The sequence below is a fragment of the Chlorocebus sabaeus genome, chromosome 10 (genome assembly GCF_047675955.1).
Source record: "Chlorocebus sabaeus isolate Y175 chromosome 10, mChlSab1.0.hap1, whole genome shotgun sequence".
Taxonomy (NCBI): Eukaryota; Metazoa; Chordata; class Mammalia; order Primates; family Cercopithecidae; genus Chlorocebus; species Chlorocebus sabaeus.
Window position 1 is genome coordinate 106,629,293 of NC_132913.1, and position 23,371 is coordinate 106,652,663.

Sequence of the window (23,371 nt, forward strand, 5' to 3'; positions counted from 1 at the left end):
CTCCAAATTCTTTGACACAGCTCCCCTTAAGAGGTGAAGTTTAATTACCCTCCACTTAACTGTGACCTAGACTTAGTGACTCATTTCTTTTTTTTTTTTTTTTTGAGACGGAGTCTCGCTCTGTCGCCCAGGCTGGAGTGCAGTGGCCAGATCTCAGCTCACTGTAAGCTCCCCCTCCCAGGTTTACACCATTCTCCTGCCTCAGTCTCCAAGTAGCTGGGACTACAGGCGCCTGCCACCTCGCCCGGCTAGTTTTTTGTATTTTTAGTAGAGACGGGGTTTCACCATGTTAGTCAGGATGGTCTCGATCTCCTGACCTTGTGATCCACCCGTCTCGGCCTCCCAAAGTGCTGGGATTACAGGCTTGAGCCACCACGCCCGGCCAGACTCATTTCTAATAAAAAGAATACAGTGAGATAGTGATAGAATGTAACTTCTGAAATTAGGTTATAAAAGGACTGCAGGTCCATTTGGTCTTGGTTTCATTTCTCATTTTCTTTTTTTTCTTTTTCTTTTTTTTGAGACAGAATCTCATTCTGTCGCCCAGGCTGGAGTGCGCTGGTATGATCTCAGCTCACTGCAACCTCCGCCTCCTGGGTTCAAGCAATTCTCCCACCTCAGCCTCCTGCGTAGCTGGGATTACAGGTGCATGCCATCACATCCAGCTAATTTTTGTATTTTTAGTAGAGAAGGAGTTTTGCCATGTTGGCCAGGCTGGTCTTGAACTCCTGACCTTGCCTGTCTTGGCCTCCCAAAGTGCTGGGATTACAGGTATGAGCCACCACAACTGGCCTTGGTCTCTGTCTCTTGGATCACTGGCTCTGGAGGAAACCAGGTCCTGTGAGTAGCCCTATGGACAGGCCATGTGGCAAGAAATGGCACCTCCTGCCAACAGCCACATGAGAAAGCTTGGATATGAATTATCTAGATCTTACAATGACTGCGTTTACCAGCTGACATATTGACTGCAACTCATGAGAGATGCTGAGCCAGAATCGCACCCACTAAGCTGCTCCCAGATTCCTGACTCTCAGAAACCTGCAAGATAATAAATGTGTGTTATTTTAAGCCATTACATTTTGGGACAATTTGTTACACAACAATGGATAACTACTACAGACTTTAAGGAAGTGAGGAAGTTGGCCACACAAATATCTGAAGAAAGAACATTCCAGGCAGAGGGAACAACCAATGTAAAGGACTAAAGGCAGGGCATGCTTAGAGTGTTAGAAAAACAGCAAGAGGCCAGTGTGTATGCAGTGGAGTGAATGAGGGAGAACTGTAGGAGATGAGGTAAGAAAGGTAAGAGAGTTCTATAAGTTCATATAGGGTTTTACAGGCCATGGTGAAGTCTTTGGATTTTACTCTATACATGAAGTGTTAAGCCAGTGAAGGGCTTTGAGCAGAAGAATATCATGATGTGTCTTGTAACTTAATAAGATTGTTTTGTTGATAATAGGCCAGGAGAGGGTAGGAGTAGCTGCAGGATACCAGTAAGGAGGTTTTTGCCATAATGCAGGTAGGAGATGATGGTGGCTCCAGTATGGTAGCAGCAGAGATGGGAATATGGGCATAGTTTTAGGGTACAGCCAACAGGATTTGCTGACGGACTGACTGTAGGAAGTGAGAGGACAGCAGTCAGGATGACTCCAAGGTTTTTTCACCCAACTAAAAGTGAAAGAATGAACCTTCCATCAACTTAGATGGGAAGGGGTTGTTGGAAAAGCAAATCTGGGCATAAGACTGGAAGTTCAATTTTGGACATGTTGAATTTAAGATATTTTTTAGACTTCTTCATGAAAATGTTGAACAAGCAGTCTGGAGTTTCAGGGTAAGATCTACAGTGAAGAATAAATGTGGGATTCATCACAAGATGGTATTTAAAGACGCTATAGTGGAATGCCAGAGGAGCAGGCTGAAGAGGTCAACAGGATCAAATCATAAATGATCATGTGTGGCGTGCAAGGAGTTTGAACTTTATCCTGTAGGAAACTGGGAACCACTAAAGGATTCTAAGCAAAAAAGTGGCATAATCAAGTTTCGGTTTCAAAGACATCACTCTGACAAAACTACAAGTTCAACTGCAGGGGAATAAGAACTGACCAGGAGACAAGTTAGGAGGCTGCTGCATGGTCAAGCCAAAAAAGGGACAGAAAGGCCAAGCACAGTGGCTCACACTTGTAATCCTAACACTTTGGGAGGCCGAGGAAGGTGGATTACCTGAGGTCAGGAGTTCAAGACTAGCCTGGCCAACATGGTGAAATTCCATCTCTACAAAAAATACAAAAATTAGCCAGGTGTGGTAGCTCAAGCCTGTATTCCCAGCTACTCAGGAGGCTGAGGCATGAGAATCGCTTGAACCCAGGAGGCAGAGGTTACAGTGAGCTGAGATCATGCCACTGTACTCCAGCTTGGGCAACAGAGTGAGACTTGGTCTCAAAAAAAAAAGGGGGGGGGTGGGGGAAAGGGGAGAGAAAAATGGCTAATCTCAGACAACGGAAGCTGGAATTGAGAAGACAGGCAGATTCAAAAGACAGTCAATAAATTAGGCTTTGAAAGTAAGGACAAAGAGGAAAGTGGGTGACTCCCAAATTTCTAGCTTAGAAAACTGAACGGATAATAGTATAATTCCCCAATTTAAGGAATATAAAGGAAATAGTCTGGGGGAGTAGATAATTCATTTTGGACATGTTCAGGATGTGCTTTATGTGGGACATCCAGGTGGAAATGCCAAATATGCAGAAAGAAATATGGGCCTAAAACACAGTGGAGATATAAAATTGGTATTCAGTGATGTACCAACAATAGTTGACACTGGTGTCTAGAGGAGACGACCCAGAGGAATGAAAGTGTAGCGTCAGAGGATCAGGGACCTGATCCTGGGAAACACTAACCTTTAAGAGGCAGGCAGAAGATGGAGAGCCAGTCAAAGAAACCAAGTAGAACTGTGAACAAGCTTAAAAGGATGGCAATTTTCAAGTTAAAGCATTGCCCATCTTCCCCAAGTGATATAAGCTGTTGCTTCATAAGAGCAGCAGTGACTATCTTCAAAGCTTAAAGTATCTGCTCTAGAATCAGGCTGCAACCAGACAGGAGCTGAAGACAGTAACTAAAACTAGACAGAATATAACAACCATGGCTGCATTTAGGATGCTAAGTCAAATCAACGTTAACTATAGCCCCCTAATTTCTTAGCTAAGGTATTATACTGAACAGATTATTTAAGACTTACAAGGCATTCAGAATGCAGCAGTAAGAACAACTGCTATGCTGAATACCCTCCTATGAAGAAAGAGGAGGAAAGAATTGCAAAATCTCCATCTCTGCTAAGGGACCCCTACCAAAGGAAGCCAACTTCATGCAACTGCCCAGGTTTTGGTGTCAAGAGCTGATTCCTAGCCAGGGGTTGCCAGCTGTAGAGGGCGGGGCTCTATTTTGGGCTGCCTGCTGTCCCTGAGCCTGGCCGCGTCTGGTTTGAGCAGCATGCAGCCCCAGTGACTCACACACCCATGCAAACCGCCTGTGGCTCAGTGGCATGGCCTTGGAATGCCAGCCTTAGGCCAGCTCCCTCCTCACCCCATTACACTGGGATAAATAAATAAAGAGCCCGCCAGCAGCCACACAGCCTGATGGCAACCAGATGGAGAGAGCGAGGCATGGACAGGGCCAGGGGAAGGAACTCCCTCCAGTGGACTAGACTGAGAGTGGGCTCTGCCCAGTCACCCTAAACTTCCTTTTTCATACAGTTCCTACTGCCATATAACAACAGTCCCTAAGTCCCTGACTCTTCTTTCACTCCTAAAGATGCCTCCCAACTCCCAGTCCTATAAAATGCCCTATATAGGGTTCTTGGCCTCCATGAAGATCATGCCAACAGACACCCCACCCAGCCTTGACTTGAGTCAATATTGTCAGTATTTCCCCTCTAGTTAGGCCACTATCAATTGGCTACTTGGGTTCCCCAGAATTGAGAAATCAGAGGCTCTTAGAGAGAGTGGAAAAACAAAAGGACCAAATAGGGAGAAGTAACCCCTGCTCAATTCTTATTTTCCCGAGCCTCAGTATCCTAGCAACCTGCCTGGCCTACTGCCCCCTGTGCCTTATTGTCTATAGCCTCTTGCCTAGTAATAATCCCAATGAGAATTTTAAAAACTGACCCCAGGCAATGACCGCATGGCCCTCTGACACCAGCCCTGGCCCCCCTGCGCCTTCATCCCGAGCTCTCTCCCTGGTTTGTTTATCTTCCTATTCCATGTTGCTTATTTTGATGGCACATCCTTTCAGTTCAGTCTTGGGTGACCCCATGACCCTTCTGTGTCCTGTTTGTAGGACCCCGGGCAAGCAGAGTAACTAAAAAGATGCAGTAGTCATAAGAAGTTCCACAGCCCCAGTAGGAAACCTTTCAGTTCTAGCAACTATACAGGACATTCTGAGGACAGTGCAATGACCCCAGAGGTCACAAGAATTCCATATTATAGCCCTTATATCTCTCCTAACTGGTGTGTACAACCAGTTAAAGTAGCAAAACAAAACAGAGATAATCCTAGACTATGTGTCAAGAAATGTGGGAAGTCCTAAACATAAAGCTACAGCTATATGACCTTAGGCAAGTCACTTAACCTCTCTGAGGCTCAACTTCTTCGTCTATAAAATAGAAAGCTATAACTACAACTACCTATCTCTCACTTCCTTTCCAGATAAAATAAAATTCTACAAGTCTATAAGATTGATCCACCTAGAACCTACAGGACCAGTATTCTTTAAGTAGCTGGTTCCAAAACACTAATACTCTTCCTGTGCTGCCACCTAAATTCTATATGCTTTCTCATTCAATTCTGCAAGGCTCCTCTCCCAACCTATAGTATAAAAATGATGAGCCTCTAATTTTACAAATGAGAAGTGATTTATCCAAAGCTGCAAAATGAGCCATGAGAATAACTGAAGACCCCAAATACAGGTCTAATAAGCAACACTGAGCCAGGTGCAGTGGCTAATTACACACCTGTAATCTCAGCACTTTGGGAGGCCAAAGTGGATGGACTGCATGAGGCCAGGCATTCAAAACCAGCCTGGACAACATGGTGAAACCCTACCTCTATTAAAAATACGAAAATTAGCAGGGCGTGGTGGGGCACACCTGTAATCCCAGCTACTCAGGAGGCTGAGGCACAAGAATCTCTTGAACCTGGGAGGCAGAGATAGCAGTGAACTGAGATCACCCCACTGCACTCCAGACAAAAAAAAGTAACATTGTATCCACAGGCCACACTGTCATAATTTTTATAAAATTCCCCTAGCTTAGACTTATCAAAATATTAACCCAAACTTATCGAAGACTTACTACCTCTAGGCACCATGCACAGTGCTGGGGATATAGAAACGCATTCAGCATGGTCCTTGCCTCAGAGAGTCCACAGATCAGTGGAGGAGAAAGCTATAGCCTTGCAAATGTACAAACAGTAATATTACAATGTTATAAGAGGTAAAACAGCCGGGCGCAGTGGCTCAAGCCTGTAATCCCAGCACTTTGGGAGGCCGAGACGGGCGGATCACGAGGTCAGAAGATCGAGACCATCCTGGCTAACACGGTGAAACCCCATCTCTACTAAAAAATACAAAACAACTAGCCAGGCGAGGTGGCGGGTGCCTGTAGTCCCTACTACTCGGGAGGCTGAGGCAGGAGAATGGCGTAAACCCGGGAGGCGGAGCTTGCAGTGAGCTGAGATCCGGCCACGGCACTCCAGCCTTGGCGACAGAGTGAGACTCCATCTCAAACAAAAAAAAAAAAGAGGTAAAACAGAGGTATAATCCAAGGTACTATTGCAGCAGGGAAGAAGAATAGTCCTTACAAGCAGAGTACAGAAAGGTCTCCCAAACAATGTGAAGCTGACATCTGGAAGATTAATTGAAGTTTACAAGTTAGGACCAGGCACAGTGGCTCATGCCTTTAATCCCAGCACTTTGGGAGGCCAAGGTGGGCGGATCACAAGGTCAGGAGATTGAGACCACAGTGAAACCCCATCTCTACTAAAAATACAAAAAATCAGCCAGGCATGGTGGCTGGCGCCTGTAGTCCCAGCTACTCGGGAGGCTGAGGCAGGAGAATGGCGTGAGATCAGGCCACTGCACTCCAGCCTGGGCGACAGAGCGAGACTCCGTCTCAAAAAAAAAAAAAAAAGAAGTTTACAAGTTAGATAAGGCCAGAACATTAGGCATTCTAGATCATGGGAAGAATGTGTACCTGGAGATAAGAAAAAACAGCATTTGGGGAAATTAAAAGTCATTCCATATAGCTAAGGCATAAAGTACATAGAGAAAAATGTTAAGAAGTCAAGCTGGGTAGGTTTGCAGGCACTAGATCAGGAAGAGACCTCTCTACTGAGCTAAGAACAAGCCTTGCAGTGCTTAACTAAGGGGATGAGGCAGGGAACCAGTATGTTATCCCCAGACTTAATACCTAAACTTATAGACCGGGGAAGCTATCTAAGAGAAAAACGGCCTAAGAAACCTCTCAGTCACAAGTTTAGGTTTAATAGTCTCTCTTTACCCATAAAAACTTGAAACCTTTTCTAGGCTGGGCATGGTGGCTCACATCTATAATCCCAGCATTTTGGGAGGTCAAGGAGGGTGGATCACTTGAGGCCAGAAGTTCAAGACCAGCCTGATCGACATGGTGAAATCCTGTTTCTACTAAAAATACAAAAATCAGTTGGGTGTGGTGGTGCATGCCTGTAATCCCAGCTACTTGGGACGCTGAGGCAGAAGAATTGCTTGAACCCGGGAGAGGGAGGTTACAGTGAGCCAAGATTGTGCCATGGTACTCCAGTCTGGGTGACAGAGCAAGTGAGACTCTATTTCAAAAGAAACAAAACAAAACAACAACAACAACAACAACAAAAAGACTTGAAACCTTTTCTGTTTCAGGACTTAGCAATACAAGTTTTCCTTCTTCTCCAGACTTACAATTGCTTCAGTACCTGGACTGAGCACCTATCTCACATTTTTTGCATTTAGTGTTTAGACCCCAACCATTGTAGCTCAGTCAATGCACAGAGGCAGAACGGGAGGTTCCAAATAAAGAATACTTGCTTTATGCCTAGCTCTTTAAAAAGTGCTAATTTAGGTTTCAAAAGAGGTATGGGACAGAGACCCTGTCCACAAAGACCTTACAAATTAATCCAGAAAACAATGCAGAAATATAAATAATCTATATATATAACACCAGATTATAATAGCATTATTTAGTTACATGATAAAGTACCAACTTGGGTAATATATATAATTAGAAAATGGGGCAATAGGCTGGGCACAGTGGCTCACACTTGTAATCCCAGCACTTTGGGAGGCCGAGGCGGGTGGTCACCTGAAGTCAGGAGTTCCAGATCAGCCTGACCAACATGGAGAAATCCCATCTCTACTAAAATACAAAATTAGCTGGGCGTGGTGGCACACACCTGTAATCCCAGCTACTCCGGAGGTTGAGGCAGGAGAATTGCTTGAACCTGGGAGGCAGAGGTTGTGGTGAGCCGAGATCGCACATTGCACTCCAGCCTGGACAATAAGAGCGAAACTCCATCTCAAAATAAAAAAAAAGAAAAGAAAAAGAAAAAAGAAAATGGGGCAATAATACTAAGGTACTAACTGTATAACCAACAAGTCACAGAAGAGTGAGGGAAGAAGATCAATACTGACTGGCATAATCAAAGGTCACTATTATTAATACTTTCCCTATTTGGCATTTAATAGATGTTTCTTTTGGCTGAGCTCAATCCTTAGAAGGGAAACCTAGGCAGGAGCTTCTGACAGGCCAGAATTATCTACTCCCCATTCATTCCTTTGCCAGTCCCCTTGTATAAACACTGTGATTTTCCACAACCTACTGTGCCCACAAGACAGCTCCCAAATGGTAGCCCTAAGCTTTTTACCTTCGTCTCCTGCTGGATCCTGAAAGGGCCTAGACAAGTAACGACGCCTACCCTTCTGCTCTACAGTCCAGACCTTATGACCAGACCTCAACAAGCAAAAATTTAACAACTGGTCAACCAACATTTCCAAGGTTAGAGAATTCTAAATGAAATCCCTGGTACTTTAACAGAGATATTTTATAAGTATCAATCAGCCCACTTTCGCCTCCTCCGTTCTTTCCCCCTTCTTCCCCTCATCCTCCCTAAGTACATCTCAAGCCTTATCAGACTTTCTATGGGCAACTTTTTTGGACAAAGGGCATTCCAACCACACAAGCCACCTAATACCCAAAACACAAGTGGCCACTCAGGCACCTGGAAAGAGGAAGTAGGGCAAAGACACACGAGAAAATAACAAATACCTTACCTCTATCATAAATTGTTCCAAGAAGGAATTTTCTTCAAATGGTTCTGTCTTCAATCGATCTGTAATAAGAAGGAACAGAGAAAAGAAACATGAGTCATATAGCATAAGCTTCTTACCTGATAGAAAGGGAACAAAACAGGGTTACTTAGGAAAGAGAAGGAAGGTGCATCATGCAGAGACACCTAGTTCAGTGGGAGAAGAAGGGCTGAGAGCATGTGGGCAAACAGTAGTGGGAGAGGGTGATTAGCAACAAATGGCAGGTTTGGTAGTAGCATCTGCTCTAGGAGTTTTTCCTGCCACAAAAACAAAGGCCAAATTGAATTTTTATTCTGAAGTTGGAGCCATGAAACTTCCTAAACTCCCAAGTCCCTGTTGCTCTGGTACAATTCTGTATAGCTATTGGCTCCTTTCCAAAGTCTTGCCCCGCCATTGCCTAGGGCATGTCTGGACTCAGTTACAGCTTCTATTGGCCACTTGGGCTCCAGTCAGGTATTCAAGGCAGAGAAAAGTGTCACCCAGGCCAGGCACAGAGGCTCACGCCTATAATCCCAGCACTTTGGGAGGCCAAGGCAGGCAGATCACTTGAGGTCAGGAGTTCGAGACCAGCCTGACCAACATGGTGAAACCCCATCTCTATTAAAAACACAAAAAAATTAGCCACGCATGGTGGCGTGCGTCCACAATCCCAGCTACTTGGGAGGCTGAGGCAGAAGAATCGCTTGAGCCTAGGAGGCGGAGGTTGCAGTGAGCTGAGATCACCCACCACACTCCAGCCTAGTTGACAGAGTGAGACTCCATCTCCAAAACAAACAAACAAAAAAGAGTCACCTAGTATCAAGACTCCAGTTTCTGATAAGTATTCAGCACGCATCCTGGGGGAAGCACCTCTCTAATGAAAATGAGTCTCCCTCTTTCCTAAGACTCTTTGACTATCTATACCACTCCCCACCCAACTCCTCCAAGAATGTCCTCTCACCTCGAATCAGCGTAGCCCCACTCTCCTGGTAGTCTTGGATCTCTAGGTCTTTCATATGAAGCAATGTTGCTAGCTCCCTCACTTGGCACTGTAACGCCAGACTCATGCCCATCAGAGGACGAATCAAATGTTGGGAGACCTTTGATGGAAGAGATATCCATTAGCCAAATACTCTTATAAAGTACTCTCCAATTCGGTTTAGGTACTAGAAAAAATACTGAAAATAAATGTTCTTACAGAAACTTATAGTTTCATAGGCAAGTAACCCATTTACATGAATGTAAACATACATACAATAATTACACATATTAAGAAGGTGGCTGATGCAGTGGCTAATGTCTGTAATCCCAACACTTTGGGAGGCCAGGGCGGGTGGGTCACTTGAGGTCAGGAGTTTGAGACAAGCATGGCCAACATGGTCAAACCCCACCTCTACTAAAAATACAAAAATTAACTGGGCTTGGTGGCAGGTGCTTGTAATCCCAGCCACTTGAGAGGCTGAGGCATGAGAATCATTTGAACTCAGGAGGCAGAGGTTGCAGTGAGCCAAGATTGCACCACTGCATTCTAGTCTGGGAGACAGAGTGAGACTCTTTCTCAAAAAAAAGATCCCACCAGCTGAGATGGCTCATGCCTATAATCCTAGCACTCTGGGAGGCCAAGGTAGGAATTCACTTGAGTCCAGGAGTTCAAGAGCAGCCTGAGAAACATAGTGAGACCCCATCTCTACCAAAACAGAATTTTTAACATTAGCCAGTCATGGTAGAATGCATCTATAATCCCAACTACTCAGGAGGCTGAGGTGGAAGGATCACTTGAGCCGAGGAGGTCAAGGCTGCAGTGAGCTGTGATCATGCCACTGTATTCCAGCCTGGGCAACAGAGCAAGACTGCATCTCAAAACAACAAGAAGAAAACAAACAAACAAACAAGAAAAGCAGAAGATCCAAGTATCCCTCAAGAAAGTAAGTGTGGCAAAAACAGAGTACACTAGCTAAAGCATTAACAGAAGACAAAAATCAACAGAAGGTAAAGACCCTTGAAAGTCAAATTAAATACAGACACTAACAGCCACTTCAGGGCTCATGATAGCCCAGAAGGAGCCTGGAGTTTCAGTCTGTTCCCACAAATGCAGTGTAGTCTAAGGTTATTGTTAAAATAGAAGCAAGCCACCTACCAAGAACTAGCCTAGGAAGGTATAAGCCAACCCACTCTACACACAACCCTTTTTTTTTTTTTGAGAAGGAGTTTCACTCATGTTGTCCAGGCTGGAATGCAGTAGCACGATCTCAACTCACTGCAACCTCCACCTCTCAGGTTCAAGCGAATCTCCTGCCTCAGCCTCCTGAGTAGCTGGGATTACAGGCACGCACCACAATGTCCGGCTAATTTTTGTATTTTTAGTAGAGACGGGGTTTCACCATGTTGGTCAGGCTGGTCTCAAACTCCTGACCTCAGGTGATCTGCCCGCCTCAGCCTCCCAAACTGCTGGGATTACAGGTGTGAGTCACTGTGCCCAGCCCACACCCCCCATTTTTAACAAGAGGTAAGAAGAATGCAAACACAGCCATAATGCTGTACAAATAGGGTAATATTCTCATATGATAAGGTGTAGCTATATAGAATAATCATTTAATTCACCTACACAAGGTGTCCATTAACCTGTCAAGAAAAAATAGCTAGGCCGGCACAGTGGCTCATGCCTGTAATCTCAGCATTTTGGGAGGCCAAGGTGGGAGGATTGCTTGAGTCCAGGAGTTCGAGTCCAGCCTGGGCGACGTGATGAAACCTAGTCTCTACAAAAATTACAAAAATTAGCCAGGTGCGGTGGCACATGCCTGTAATCACAGCACTTTGGGAGGCTGGGGTGGGAGGATCATGAGGTCAGGAGATGGAGACCATCCTGGTTAACACAGTGAAACCCCATCTCTAATAAAAATACAAAAAAATTAGCTGGGCGTGGTGGCGGGCGCCTGTAGTCCCAGCTACTTAGGAGGCTGAGGCAGGAGAACGGCATGAACCTGGGAGGCAGAGCTTGAAGTGAGCTGAGATCGCGCCCTGCACTCCAGCCTGGGTGACGCAGCAAGACTCCATAAAAAAAAAAAAGGCCGGATAGTCAATATTTTTCCCTTTGTGGCCTATCCAGTCCCTGTTGCAACTACTTGACTCTCCTGTTGTAGCACAAAAGCAACCACAGACAATATGTAAACAAATCAGGTGGCTGTGTTCCAACAGAGCTTTACAAAAACAGGCAGCAAGCCAGAACTGGCCCATGGCCATAGTATGCCAACCCCTGTCCTAGACCTGAAAAAGGAGTACTTTTAGACAAGATACCCCAACAGGCTTGAAATGAGGAAAAGGTACTACAGTGTCCCATATGTGCAAGCCAGACTCACCTGGATCCAGATCAGACGTCTGGCCTCTTTCAGACCTTTGTGTTTTCATTTTCCATTCATTTTCTAGGTAAAAGTTACTACTAAAAGTTCTAATTGTGCTTTGGCTCAAATTAAGAGGAAAAGACTTTTTTCCACATTTCTGTTAGATTAGAAGAGAAAAGACTGGATGTGGGGAGGTGGAAAGAAAGGAAGTTAGTGGCGGCAGCTTTTGTACCAAAACCAAAAACCAAGAAATGGAAGGGTTCTGGCACAGAGGGGAGAGCCAGAAATAAAGTCCAGCTATAGATACTAGACTCTTCCTTCTACTACATAGCACATCCCAACCTGGCACTGACCCCCAGTTGAGGTCCTTAGGAAAAACTTAACCCTCTAGGAATTACTGTTCAGAATGTGGCAGAAGTTCAGCTTTGGAAAAATTTATCTGCTCTACACTCAATCTTCTTTCCTAGGAATTGTTTTGTTAAATTTGGTCCTGCTGGGCGGGCATGGTGGCTCACACCTGTAATCCCAGCACTTTGGGAGGCCAAGGCAGGCAGATCGCTTGAGCTTAGGAGTTTGAGACCAGCCTGGGCAACATGGTGAAACCCCATCTCTACTAAAAATACAAAAAATTAGCCAGGTGTGGTGAGGCGTGCCTGTATTTTCAGCTACTTGGGAGACTGAGGTGGGAGAATTGCTTGAGCCCAAGAGGTGGAGGTTGCAGTGAGCCGAGATCACACCACTGCACTCCAGCCTGGGTGACAGAGTGAGACCTTATCTCAAACAAACAAACAAAAAAAAAGTTTGGTCCTGTTTAAGTAGATCAGGAGGAAAACAGGCAAATACTTGTATAAATGACAGTGAATATTTGATGACTTGAATTGAAATAATTGTCATTACTACCCAAGCAGCAACACCATCCAATTGGTGGCAGCACTGAAACAACAGAAACTCCTAAATTAATAACCAGCTTCCCTCTGGATAGCTACCTCAATAGCAATTTCTTTGAGTGACAGTAAATATTATATAACAACATGAAACATGACAAGGAACAGATTTTAATTAATATCATGTCTAATTAAATATGATAATGCCATACCAGGCAACTGAAATTATCTGTCAGACCCCAATGTCTATTTGGTTTTAAAAAAGTTTTTTTATCAGTAAATACTGTAACTGCTAAAATAATTTCATACGATTGGGTTACATCATTCTGAATTATTGAGGTATAATTCATTTCAAAGTTAGAGGAACACTAAAATGATTTCCCTTAGACCAGATAGCCTTAACTTAATGATCAGTAGAAATTGTGAAAATATGTGTTAATGGGCATATGAGAGACTAGATGAAATGTGTAAAAAAATCCCAGCACTTTGGGAGGCTGAGGTGGGCAGATCACTTGAAGCCAGGAATGAGAGATCAGCCTGACCAACATAGTGAAACCTGTCTCTACTAAAAATACAAAAAATTAGCCAGTCGCCGGGCGCGGTGGCTCAAGCCTGTAATCCCAGCACTTTGGGAGGCCGAGACGGGCTGATCAAGAGGTCAGGAGATCGAGACCATCCTGGCTAACACGGTGAAACCCCATCTCTACTAAAAAATACAAAAAACTAGCCGGGCGAGGTAGAGGGCGCCTGTAGTCCCAGCTACTCAGGAGGCTGAGGCAGGAGAATGGCGTGAACCTGGGAGGCGGAGCTTGCAGTGAGCTGAGATCCGGCCACTGCACTCCAGCCTGGGTGACAGAGCGAGACTCCGTCTCAAAAAAAAAAAAAAAAAATTAGCCAGACATGGTGGCACACACCTATAGTCCCAGCTACTCGGGAGGCTGAGGCACAAGAATCACTTGAAGCTGAGAAGCAGAGGCTGCAGTGAGCCAAGATCATGCCACTGCACTCCAGCTTGGGTGACAGAGAGAGACTTCATCTCAAATAACAATAATAATAATAATAATAATAATGTGTAAATAGTTCAAAGCAAATCCACAGACACTATAAGGAAAAATCTTGAAGTGCTTTAGGATGTCAGGGATACTCCCCGTAATTGATAGACAGCAATATATGAAGATATACAGTTCATCAGTCAATTCAACAAGTATCTGGGTTCCTAATATGTACTCTGACCCTATGAGGCCTCTGCCATCAAAGAGCTCACAACAGTTAAGGAGGTTAGGAAGTTGGCCGGGCGCGGTGGCTCAAGCCTGTAATCCCAGCACTCTGGGAGGCCGAGGCAGGCGGATCACGAGGTCAGGAGATCGAGACCATCCTGGCTAACACGGTGAAACCCTGTCTCTACTAAAAACATACAAAAAACTAGCCGGGCGATGTGGCGGGTGCCTGTAGTCCCAGCTACTCGGGAGGCTGAGGCAGGAGAATGGCATAAACCCGGGAGGTGGAGCTTGCAGTGAGCTGAGATCCGGCCACTGCACTCCAGCCCGGGCGACACAGTGAGACTCTGTCTCAAAAAAAAAAAAAAAAAAGGAGGTTAGGAAGTGTAATAGATATAAAAATAGGAGTTGCTAATCTTTTTCAGAGGAAAACCTATACATAATTTTCTCCAAAGTCTTCAGATTTTCCATAGAAATGTTCATAAGTCATGAGCAGGGGAGCAGAATGATAGGTCTCCATCTCAAGATGAATCAAGCTGGATGTGGTGGTACACACCTGTAATCCCAGCTACTCTGCAGGTTAAAGAGGGAGAATCACTTAAGCCCAGGAGTTCAAGACTAGCCTGGGCAACATAGTAAGACCCCCATCTCATAAACAAACAAACAAATAAACAAAAAAGATCAAGATGAATCATATCAGGAGATACAGTGAAGGCTGGAGTACAGTAATGCAATCACAGCTTACTGCAGCCTTGAACTCCTGGGCTCAAGTGATTCTCCCACTTCAGCCTTCCAAGTAGCTAGGACTACAGGCACATGCCACCACACCCAGCTATTTTTTTTATTTTTTTATTTTCTTGTAGGTACAGGTTTCACTATGTTGCCCAGGCTGGTCCCAAACTGCTAGTCTCAAGCAATCCTCCTGCCTTGGCCTCCCAAACTGATGGGGTTACAGGCATGAGCCATCATCCCCAGCATCTCTTTTATTTATTTATTTATTTATTTATTTTTTATTTAAAGACAGAGTCTCCCTCTGGCCAGGCTGGAGTTCAATGGCACAATCTCAGCTCACTGCAACCTCCACCTCCTGGGTTCAAGCAATTATCTTGCCTCAGCCTCCTGAGTAGCTGAGATTACACGCATGCGCCACCATGCCCGGCTAATTTTTGTATTTTTAGCAGAGACGGGATTTCGCTATGTTGGCCAGGCTGGTCTCGAACTCCTGACCTCAGGTGATCCACCTGTCTCGGCTTCCCAAAGCGTTGGGATTACAGGAGTGAGCCACTGTGCCTGGCCCCAGCATCTCTTTTAAAACGAAAAGTTATGGAGTTGAAATATTTGCCCTCACAGGTCCACTATAATGTTAAACATAAGTAATATTTCATATGTGCCTTTATTTAATCCTCACGACTCGACAGTAAGGTTGTGGTTGATTTATTTACAGATGAAGAAACTGAATCATAAAAATTCAGTACTTATCCAAATTAATACAAGTAGTCTCAAAGTGGTGGAGCTGAGTTACAAATTCAAGTCTGCTGGTTCTAAAACCTATCTCTTTCTGCCACTAAGAAACCTCCGGGCGCGGTGGCTCACGCCTGTAATCCCAGCACTTTGGAAGGCTGAGGCAGGTGGATCACGAGGTCATCCACCTGGTCTTGAGCAGATCAAGACCATCCTGGCTAACACGGCGAAACCCCGTCTCTACTAAAAATACAAAAAATTAGCCGGGCATGGTGGTGGGCACCTGTAGTCCCAGCTACTCGGGAGGCTGAGGCAGGAGAATGGCGTGAACCCGGGAGGTGGAGCTTGCAGTGAAACAAGATCGCACCACTGCACTCCAGCCTGGGCGACAGAGCAAGACTCCGTCTCACAAAAAAAAAAAAAAGAAAAGAAACCTTTGGATGTGGCTCCTAGGAATCAAAAAATGTCCAAAGACATGACAAATCTGAAAGCTAAAATGTGGAATATCAAAATTTATATTAGACATTAGAAAGAACAGACAACAGGAAACAGAAAGAGATGAAGTCTGTCATAAATGAAGATGGACTCAGTGTTAGAACACAGAGACCTGGGGCCAAGCGCGGAGGCTTATGCTATAATTCCAACTCTTTGGTAAGCCAGTGTGAGAGGATCGCTTGAGCTGAGGAATTCAAGACCAACCTGGGCAATATGATGAGACTTCATCTCGAAAGAAAAAGAAAGAAAAGGAGGGGGAGAGGGGGAGAGAGAGAGAGCAAGCAAGCAAACAGAGACCCAAAACCTAACATATTCCATAATACCCTTGTGGACTTAGGAACCATTAGCTTGTTAATGTGAGGATGTTATGCTGGAGAAGTATGAGGAACCGGTATTCTCCTCTTTCCTGTATAACTGGAAGGAGTTAAGCTGCATAATGTCTCTGAAAGACAATTTGGCATTATGTTATGTGGCAAGATTAAAAGATACAAATATTCCTTGACCCAGCTATTCCACTTAGGGGAATTTACTCACACATTTACATGCAGAAAAAGTAAATACAAGGATAGTTACCGTATATAACAACAAAAGACTTAGGTGTCTACTAATAGCAGATCAATTAAATATATGATACATTCATGAAATTAAATGCTATGTTGCCATTAAAAAACACAGGCCGGGCGCGGTGGCTCACGTCTGTAATCCCAGCACTTTGGGAGGCTGAGGTGGGTGGATCACGAGGTCAGGAGATCGAGACCATCCTGGCTAACACGGTGAAACCCCGTGTCTACTAAAAATACAAAAAATTAGCCGGGCATGGTGGCGGGCACCTGTGGTCCCAGCTACTCTGGAGGCTGAGGCAGAAGAATGGCATGAACCCGGGAGGCGGAGCTTGCAGTGAGCCGAGATCGTGCCACTGCACTCCAGCCTGGGCGACAGAGCGAGACTACGTCTCAAAAAAAAAAAAAGAAAGAAAACACAAAGGTAGGTCCTCTGAATGTGTTGATATGAATAATCTCTAAGTTCTTTTTTTTAAGGCTGGCCAAGTGAAGCAGTGGGTAAGTTCTACAATTAAGTGAAAAAAGGAAGGTACTAAACAGTGTGTACAGCAGGATACTATTTGTCAAAAAATACACATATACACAGATATATATTTGGTTATATGAGGATATATACACAGTATATACACATATAGCTTTAAAAATTCACAAGAAGCTGATATTGGTAGTTGCTTTGGAGGAAAAGGAGGGACTAGGGAAAGGGGTAGAAAGACCTATTTTTTCACTGTATACACTTAAATGCTGTTTGAAATGTTTGCCTTTTTCAAGAATTACTCATTCAAAAAAATTAAATGAAAACGATCACAAGAATGAGTTACAAACAAAAATTATGACTGTGTGACCTTACAGACATACACACAAGCCTGAAATAGTATCCACCTACATCCTTACCCGAGTCCACTGGCTCTTTTTCCATATAAAGCTCTCTCAGGTTCAGGCATTTCCCTAGGGGGGCATTCTTCTTTTAATGATAAGTATTTTATTTTAACTTGAAGCACAATTGTTCATCAATTGCTCAAATCTAATTTCTTCCTATGGCAAACCAAGACTCATCCCTCCCTAAACACTGATGTCTCTTTCCTTTAATGTAGTTCCCCAATTAGAGGAATTTGCCTAGAATAGCTAGTTTTTCTTTACATACTTTTATATTATATTGTATTCTATATTACATGTTATATTGTATCATTACATATTATACTATATATTACATTATATCATTATATATTATGTTAATATAGATTAATATAACATGTTAACATAACATGTATTATATATTACATATATTTATATGCTAATCTATATAATATAGATATTATATAATTGTAATATCATTATACTAGTGTTCCTTACTGTATTCTTTTGAAAGAAGAAACTATTAGAGTCCATGAGGCTCCAAGGAGAACTGCCTCCACAATCACACTACGTATTCTGCATTTCTAGGTCCATGTAATGCAAAATGAGATTAGCTATTGCTAGGGATTCCCAAAGGTCACCCAAATGGTTTGGTCCCAGAACAAACATTATTGAGGAAACACTGCCCCCTGGTGTTACTTAGTAAGTTTAAATGTTTTAAACCAAATAGATAAAATATGGGATGGGGCCAGGCTTGTAATCCCAACACCAAGGCAGAAGGATTGCTTGAGGTGAAGAATCTGAGACCACCCTGGTCAACACAGAGAGACCCCCATCTCTACAAAAAAAATTTTTTAATTTTTTTTTTTTTTTTGAGACGGAGTCTCGCTCTGTCGCCCAGGCTGGAGTGCAGTGGCCAGATCTCAGCTCACTGCAAGCTCTGCCTCCTGGGTTTACGCCATTCTCCTGCCTCAGCCTCCCGAGTAGCTAGGACTACAGGCGCCCACCACCTCGCCCGGCTAGTTTTTTGTATTTTTTAGTAGAGACGGGGTTTCACCATGTTAGCCAGGATGGTCTCGATCTCCTGACCTCGCGATCAGCCCGTCTCGGCCTCCCAAAGTGCTGGGATTACAGGCTTGAGCCACCGCGCCCGGCCTAATTTTATTTTTTAATTTATTTTTAAAATTTTATTTATTTATTTACAAGATGGAATATTTCACAAGAAATTCAATTAAAATAAACAAATGTGAGTATATGCTAAGCACTGTTGATAGGCCTTAGAAGTTAATAAATGAATAAGTAATTCTCTCAGCACTCAGTTCTAGTTTTACTGGGCTCCAGATCAAAAATAAACATCAGCAAACAGTTTCTCAAAAACTCTTTCTATCCAGTCTTCCATTGATGCCAAAGCATCACATCCCCTGTGGGAGACTAAAGAAGAAAAAAATGATGTCCTCTTGTCTTCCGATCCCTCTGCTAACAAATCTATACTCTTAGGTTTCGCAAAGAAGACCCTGTCCCCTAAGTGCTACTGACTGAAACCCTGTCTGTTATTCCAGAAAACTAGTCTTTAACATCCACTCTTCATTTCTAATAAAATCTCTTGGGAAACATAAAGCTATGAGTTAGTAGAGTATATTATCCCCCTACTCTAAAAATGAGGCTTTGGACCAGACTATTCTGGGATTCAAATTCCAGCTCATTTATTCATAAGCTGATGGCTTTGGACAAGTTACTTTCAATCTCAGTATCCTACTCTGAAAAACAGGGACAATAATACTTATCCTGAAGTACAGCTGCAAGGATTAAATGATGAGATAATGTTTAGAAAGGTACCTAACACTGGTACATATTCTACCCTGTTGCCAGAATATTCTTGATAAACCATGAATTGGATCATGTAAAATTCCTGTTTAAAGTTTTTCAGTGAATCCTGTTGCCTTTGAGATAAAATCCAAACTCATTAGAATCCTTCAAGATCTGGCCACTGCCTCCCTCATTTCTCATGCCTTCCTATCTACACAGCAGTCATGAAGTTCCCGAACTTGCCCCTCACTTACACATCTCTACACCTCTTGCCTACAATGACTTTTCTATTTATTTTATCCTACTCATCTTCAAAACTCAGCTCAGTAACAGTCTCTTCAAAGAGGTCTTCTCTAATCCTCAATCATCCAGGGTCTACCTCAATCAAAGAACCTATCATACTTTATCATAATTTCCTGTTTGTCTTCTCACTAGATTATGAACTCCAGGAAGAGGCTATATTGTTTCAGGTCTGGATAACCAACAATTAGCCCATAGTAGATGCTTTTAAAATGCTGAATAAATTGGCTGGGCACAGTGGCTCACGCCGGTAATCCTAGCACTCTGGGAGGCCAAGGCGGGTGGATCACAAGGTCAGGAGACTGAGATCATCCTGTGAATGGTGAAACCCCATCTCTACTAAAAATACAAAAAATTAGCCAGGCGCGGTGGTGGGTGCCTGTAGTCCCAGCTACTTGGGAGGCTGAGGCAGGAGAACGGCATGAACCTGGGAAGAGGGAGCTTGCAGTGAGCCAAGATCGCGCCACTGCACTCCAGCCTGGGCAACAGAGCGAGACTCTGTCTCAAAAAAAAAAAAAAAAAAGGGCTGAATAAATTAATTAATGCAAAAAGACACTCAATACTCTGCTCCTTTTGCAAGGAAAGGATGTAACAGTCAAGAATCCTTTCTGTCTTCTGTATAGTCAAGGAAAGTTTTCTGATTGGAGAATTTCAAAGTTTGCAAAAAAATAAAAGCACCTAAAGCTTCATCTCAAAGCAACTGGCATCCCTCCCCCAACCCCATATTCAAATTGCACTTACCAGGGAAGGACTAGCTAGGATGCAGTGGAAATTCCAATAGAAGGGGAGGCCAGAGAGCTCACTCCGCACCCGTAAAATCAGTGCATCTGCCACATGATCACAGGAGAAGGTAGCTTCGCTAGGGTGAGCAGCGTCCTTCAACAATGGGCGAAGCAGATTATCCAAATGACAGAGGAAAGCCGCAGGAGGAGCAGTGAGCCGCTTGTTCAGCTCCTAAACAGACAGCAGTGGTACACAGTAAGGGTGCTAATAGGAAACTAATTCCCTCATAAGTAACAGCAAAGGAAAGCCCTGGTTAACATGAAGACAACGGACATGAGAGGAAGGGGACAGAAGATAAAAACATCACAACGGGAAAGAAGAAAACAAAAAGAAGACAGTCACAAAGATCAACTGGCCTACTTCAAAATTCTGCCTTGGGGAAAAAAAAAAGGTCTATCTAGATCAAATAATATATTCATTATCATGCATAGGGTAGAGAAACTAACTTTTTCTCTCTCTTTCTCTTTCTCTCTCTCTCTCTCACACACACACACACACGAAGATTCCAGGGCTACAGGCAGAAGTACAGGACATTAACTGGAATTGTCTCAACCCAATTCAACCTTCCTTGGGAATCTACAGGCCAGCAAGCTGGTTGATGTTCACATCCCCGACCTTCACTAGGAAAGAATGGTATCCTCACCACCTCATAGCAGTACTTCTCTTCATACTTACCTTGGCTCGCTGGCTGACCACACTAGTGTCCACCTGTTCATGCCACACCTGTTGAAGATCTGAAACTAACAAGGCATAGCCCTGCTTGCTGATAAAAACCTTGGCCAAGAGGGAGTTCTCAGCAAGCTGTAGCCACGCCCACGGCTGCATCAACAGGCCTTGCTCCAGTTCTTCCATCTGCAAAAAAGTCCTCATTTAGTAAAGTGCCTCAGGGTCATGCTGGCCTAAGAAGGGTACCACCTAAACCACTCTGTATCAACTAAAATCTCATGAAAATCCTCCCTGATAAAACAGAAGGCATGGATTTACGTTCTCCCAGTATACACCCAGCTGATCACTGACTTTACTACCTTTGGCCACTAAAAGTATATTTAAAATCTTGAGGGTTTTTTCCCCCATATTATGTTCCTAGAGGACAGAAAATCTTTCTTCCACAGTGTTTAAGCCTCAACATGTTGCTGTTAGTATTTCTGCTTTCTAATACTATAGCATAATGTGGAAACCTAAACCCTTCTTATTCCACCTTTATCACATTGCTAATAAATATGTCACTGCTATCCTTTCCCAGAACTAGAAGAGAAGGAATAGTTCTTGTCTTATAAAACATCATAAGTCATAGTGTCAGGGCCAGGAAATTCAAAGTGTTTGATCATTATCTAAAAACAGAGTTTAGGAAGCTCTCAGGATTTTTTTTTTAAATCCCTAAAACAGAGATTCTTAATCTAGAGTCAATGCATGTGAATCCTCTAGAATTGTAAGAAAATGTTATGCATACATGTATATATGCATGGGGAGGGGGAAAGAGGTCTACAGCTATCATCAAACTCTCAAAGGAATCCATGACACAAAAAGAGCTAAGAACCTGTGTCCAGGAGCAACAGAAAAGACCTAAATTTCATTTCAGCAAGAACCAGAATGACTAGGAAATCATGAATACAAGGCAGAGCACATCACAGAGGTAAAGACTGAATTAACTTCCATTTAACTCATCCTCCACATTCCCACTCCAGTGCACTGCCACCAACGACACCATGCCCAGCCTGGAACCCCTGCAAAACAACTTTTCTATCTCAGCAGCTAAAGTAGTAGGCTTAACCTAGTAGACAATCAGAACTACAGCTGCTTGACAGAGAATGTGATTGTTTTTCCTGTGGGGGAGAAAAAAAAGATGACAATTTCCTTCATTATTCCAGTCTACAAATACAAAATGAAGAGAAGTACCAGGAAGGAAAAATTTAGAATGTAAATAACGAAATTCTTTATTAAGTCTGATTGACTGTCATTTCCCCTAGTTTTTGAAGTGTGACCTTGTGACTTGTGACATAACATATATATATATGCATAGATACATATATATGGTGATCTTTCTTTACGGCATCCTCAAAGCCTTGTGTTTGGAGGATGGTGTTTCCGTCACATTTCCCACATGCTGCTCTTATGGGGACAGAAGTGGTCATGGGATGATTAAGCCAGTCCTAGCTGGACAAGAGCGCCACATTGCCAAAGGTCACAAACGCAAATAAAGTCGCCAAACCCTTTCATCTCCCTTATAGGCACACCCCAGTGTACTCTAACAGTTGCCAAAATTGGATTTACTATTCTAGCCCATTCCTTCGGAAAGCCCGGAAGTTCAGAACCCTCAAATTGATGGGTTTTGTTTGTTTGTTGGGTAAAGGGGGAGGAGTTTAAAATGCGGCCAGCAGTAACTGGCCCTATAAAAAGGCGGCCTGACACATTGGGCACCAGACCCCGGCTGCCTGCTCCCACCACACGCGTCCCGTTCTGCGTCCGAGGCCTCCACATTTCATTCTTTTCTTTTTTGCTTCAAGGCTGCCTTTAGCATTCACATTAACCAGATTTACGGGTTTATTTCTCTTGAGTGGAGGGGCGCTGAGGGGCATCCCGGCGGAGGGGTCCCTTGAGAACCGTAATCTCCATCGAGTTCTGCTCCTCAGCAGTGACTGCTCCGGGCAGTTCCTCCGATGCCCTGCAGAGGGCAGTAGGGGCCCAGAGAGCATCGCGGCTGGGCCCCGCCCGGTCCCCCTGGGAGAACGCGAACCCTAGGTCCCATAATCACAGCCCCACCCCAGGAGCCGCCGGGCGTCCCCCTTCCACCCGCCCCAGCTAGAAGAGCCTTCGCCATCCGCCTTCCCATTTCTACAGCACTGGCTGCACTGGGACGCGGCTCGGGATCCTTCAAGGGGCAACAAAGCCGGCCACTGGAGGCTTCGTCGCACCAAACAGGCGGCCAAGGAATACCCTCACTCGAGCCGCACCATCCACGCCGGGCCGCAGCCGGCGGACTGCGCACGCGCGGCCCCGCCTACCCCCGGAGGCCTTACCTGGTACCCGGCAGCGCGCGCTCCCTCCAAGTAGAAAATGCCCGAGCCAGGCCCAACCCGCAGCGTCTGAGCAGCCCTTCCCTGGCTTGCTCCTGCCCGGACTCGAGTGCGATTCCACCTACCGTCAGCGGCAGCGAGAGCGCCTACCCTCCTCGCCGCACGCACGCTCTCTTGCCCGCTCGCGCAAACCGAAAGGCCTAGAGTAAGAGGCCGATTCCCCCCCCGCCAAGAGGAGGCAGGGTCTTGGGACACAGGGGCGGGGCCTATGCCTGGCATGGGCGGGGCTTCTGGGCCTGGGACGCTGATGAGAGG

The 23,371-nt window shown here is 44.5% G+C and overlaps 1 protein-coding gene across 2 annotated transcripts in view; it reads right to left on the reverse strand.

Moving 5' to 3' along the window:
- NHEJ1 (non-homologous end joining factor 1) overlaps window positions 1-23,297 on the reverse strand; it is a 101,774-nt gene extending 78,477 nt beyond the window's left edge. Inside the window, exons 1-5 of one of the 2 annotated variants that reach the window (XM_007966334.3) lie at window positions 23,182-23,297; window positions 20,718-20,894; window positions 20,001-20,213; window positions 9,308-9,446; window positions 8,332-8,390 (exon numbers count right to left, since the gene is read on the reverse strand). In XM_007966334.3, the coding sequence (XP_007964525.1) occupies window positions 8,332-8,390; window positions 9,308-9,446; window positions 20,001-20,213; window positions 20,718-20,894 (588 nt within the window). In that variant the 5' untranslated portion in view covers window positions 23,182-23,297. The other variant, XM_007966335.3, reaches the window with a different exon arrangement.
- Between the last annotated feature and the right edge of the window lie 74 nt (window positions 23,298-23,371).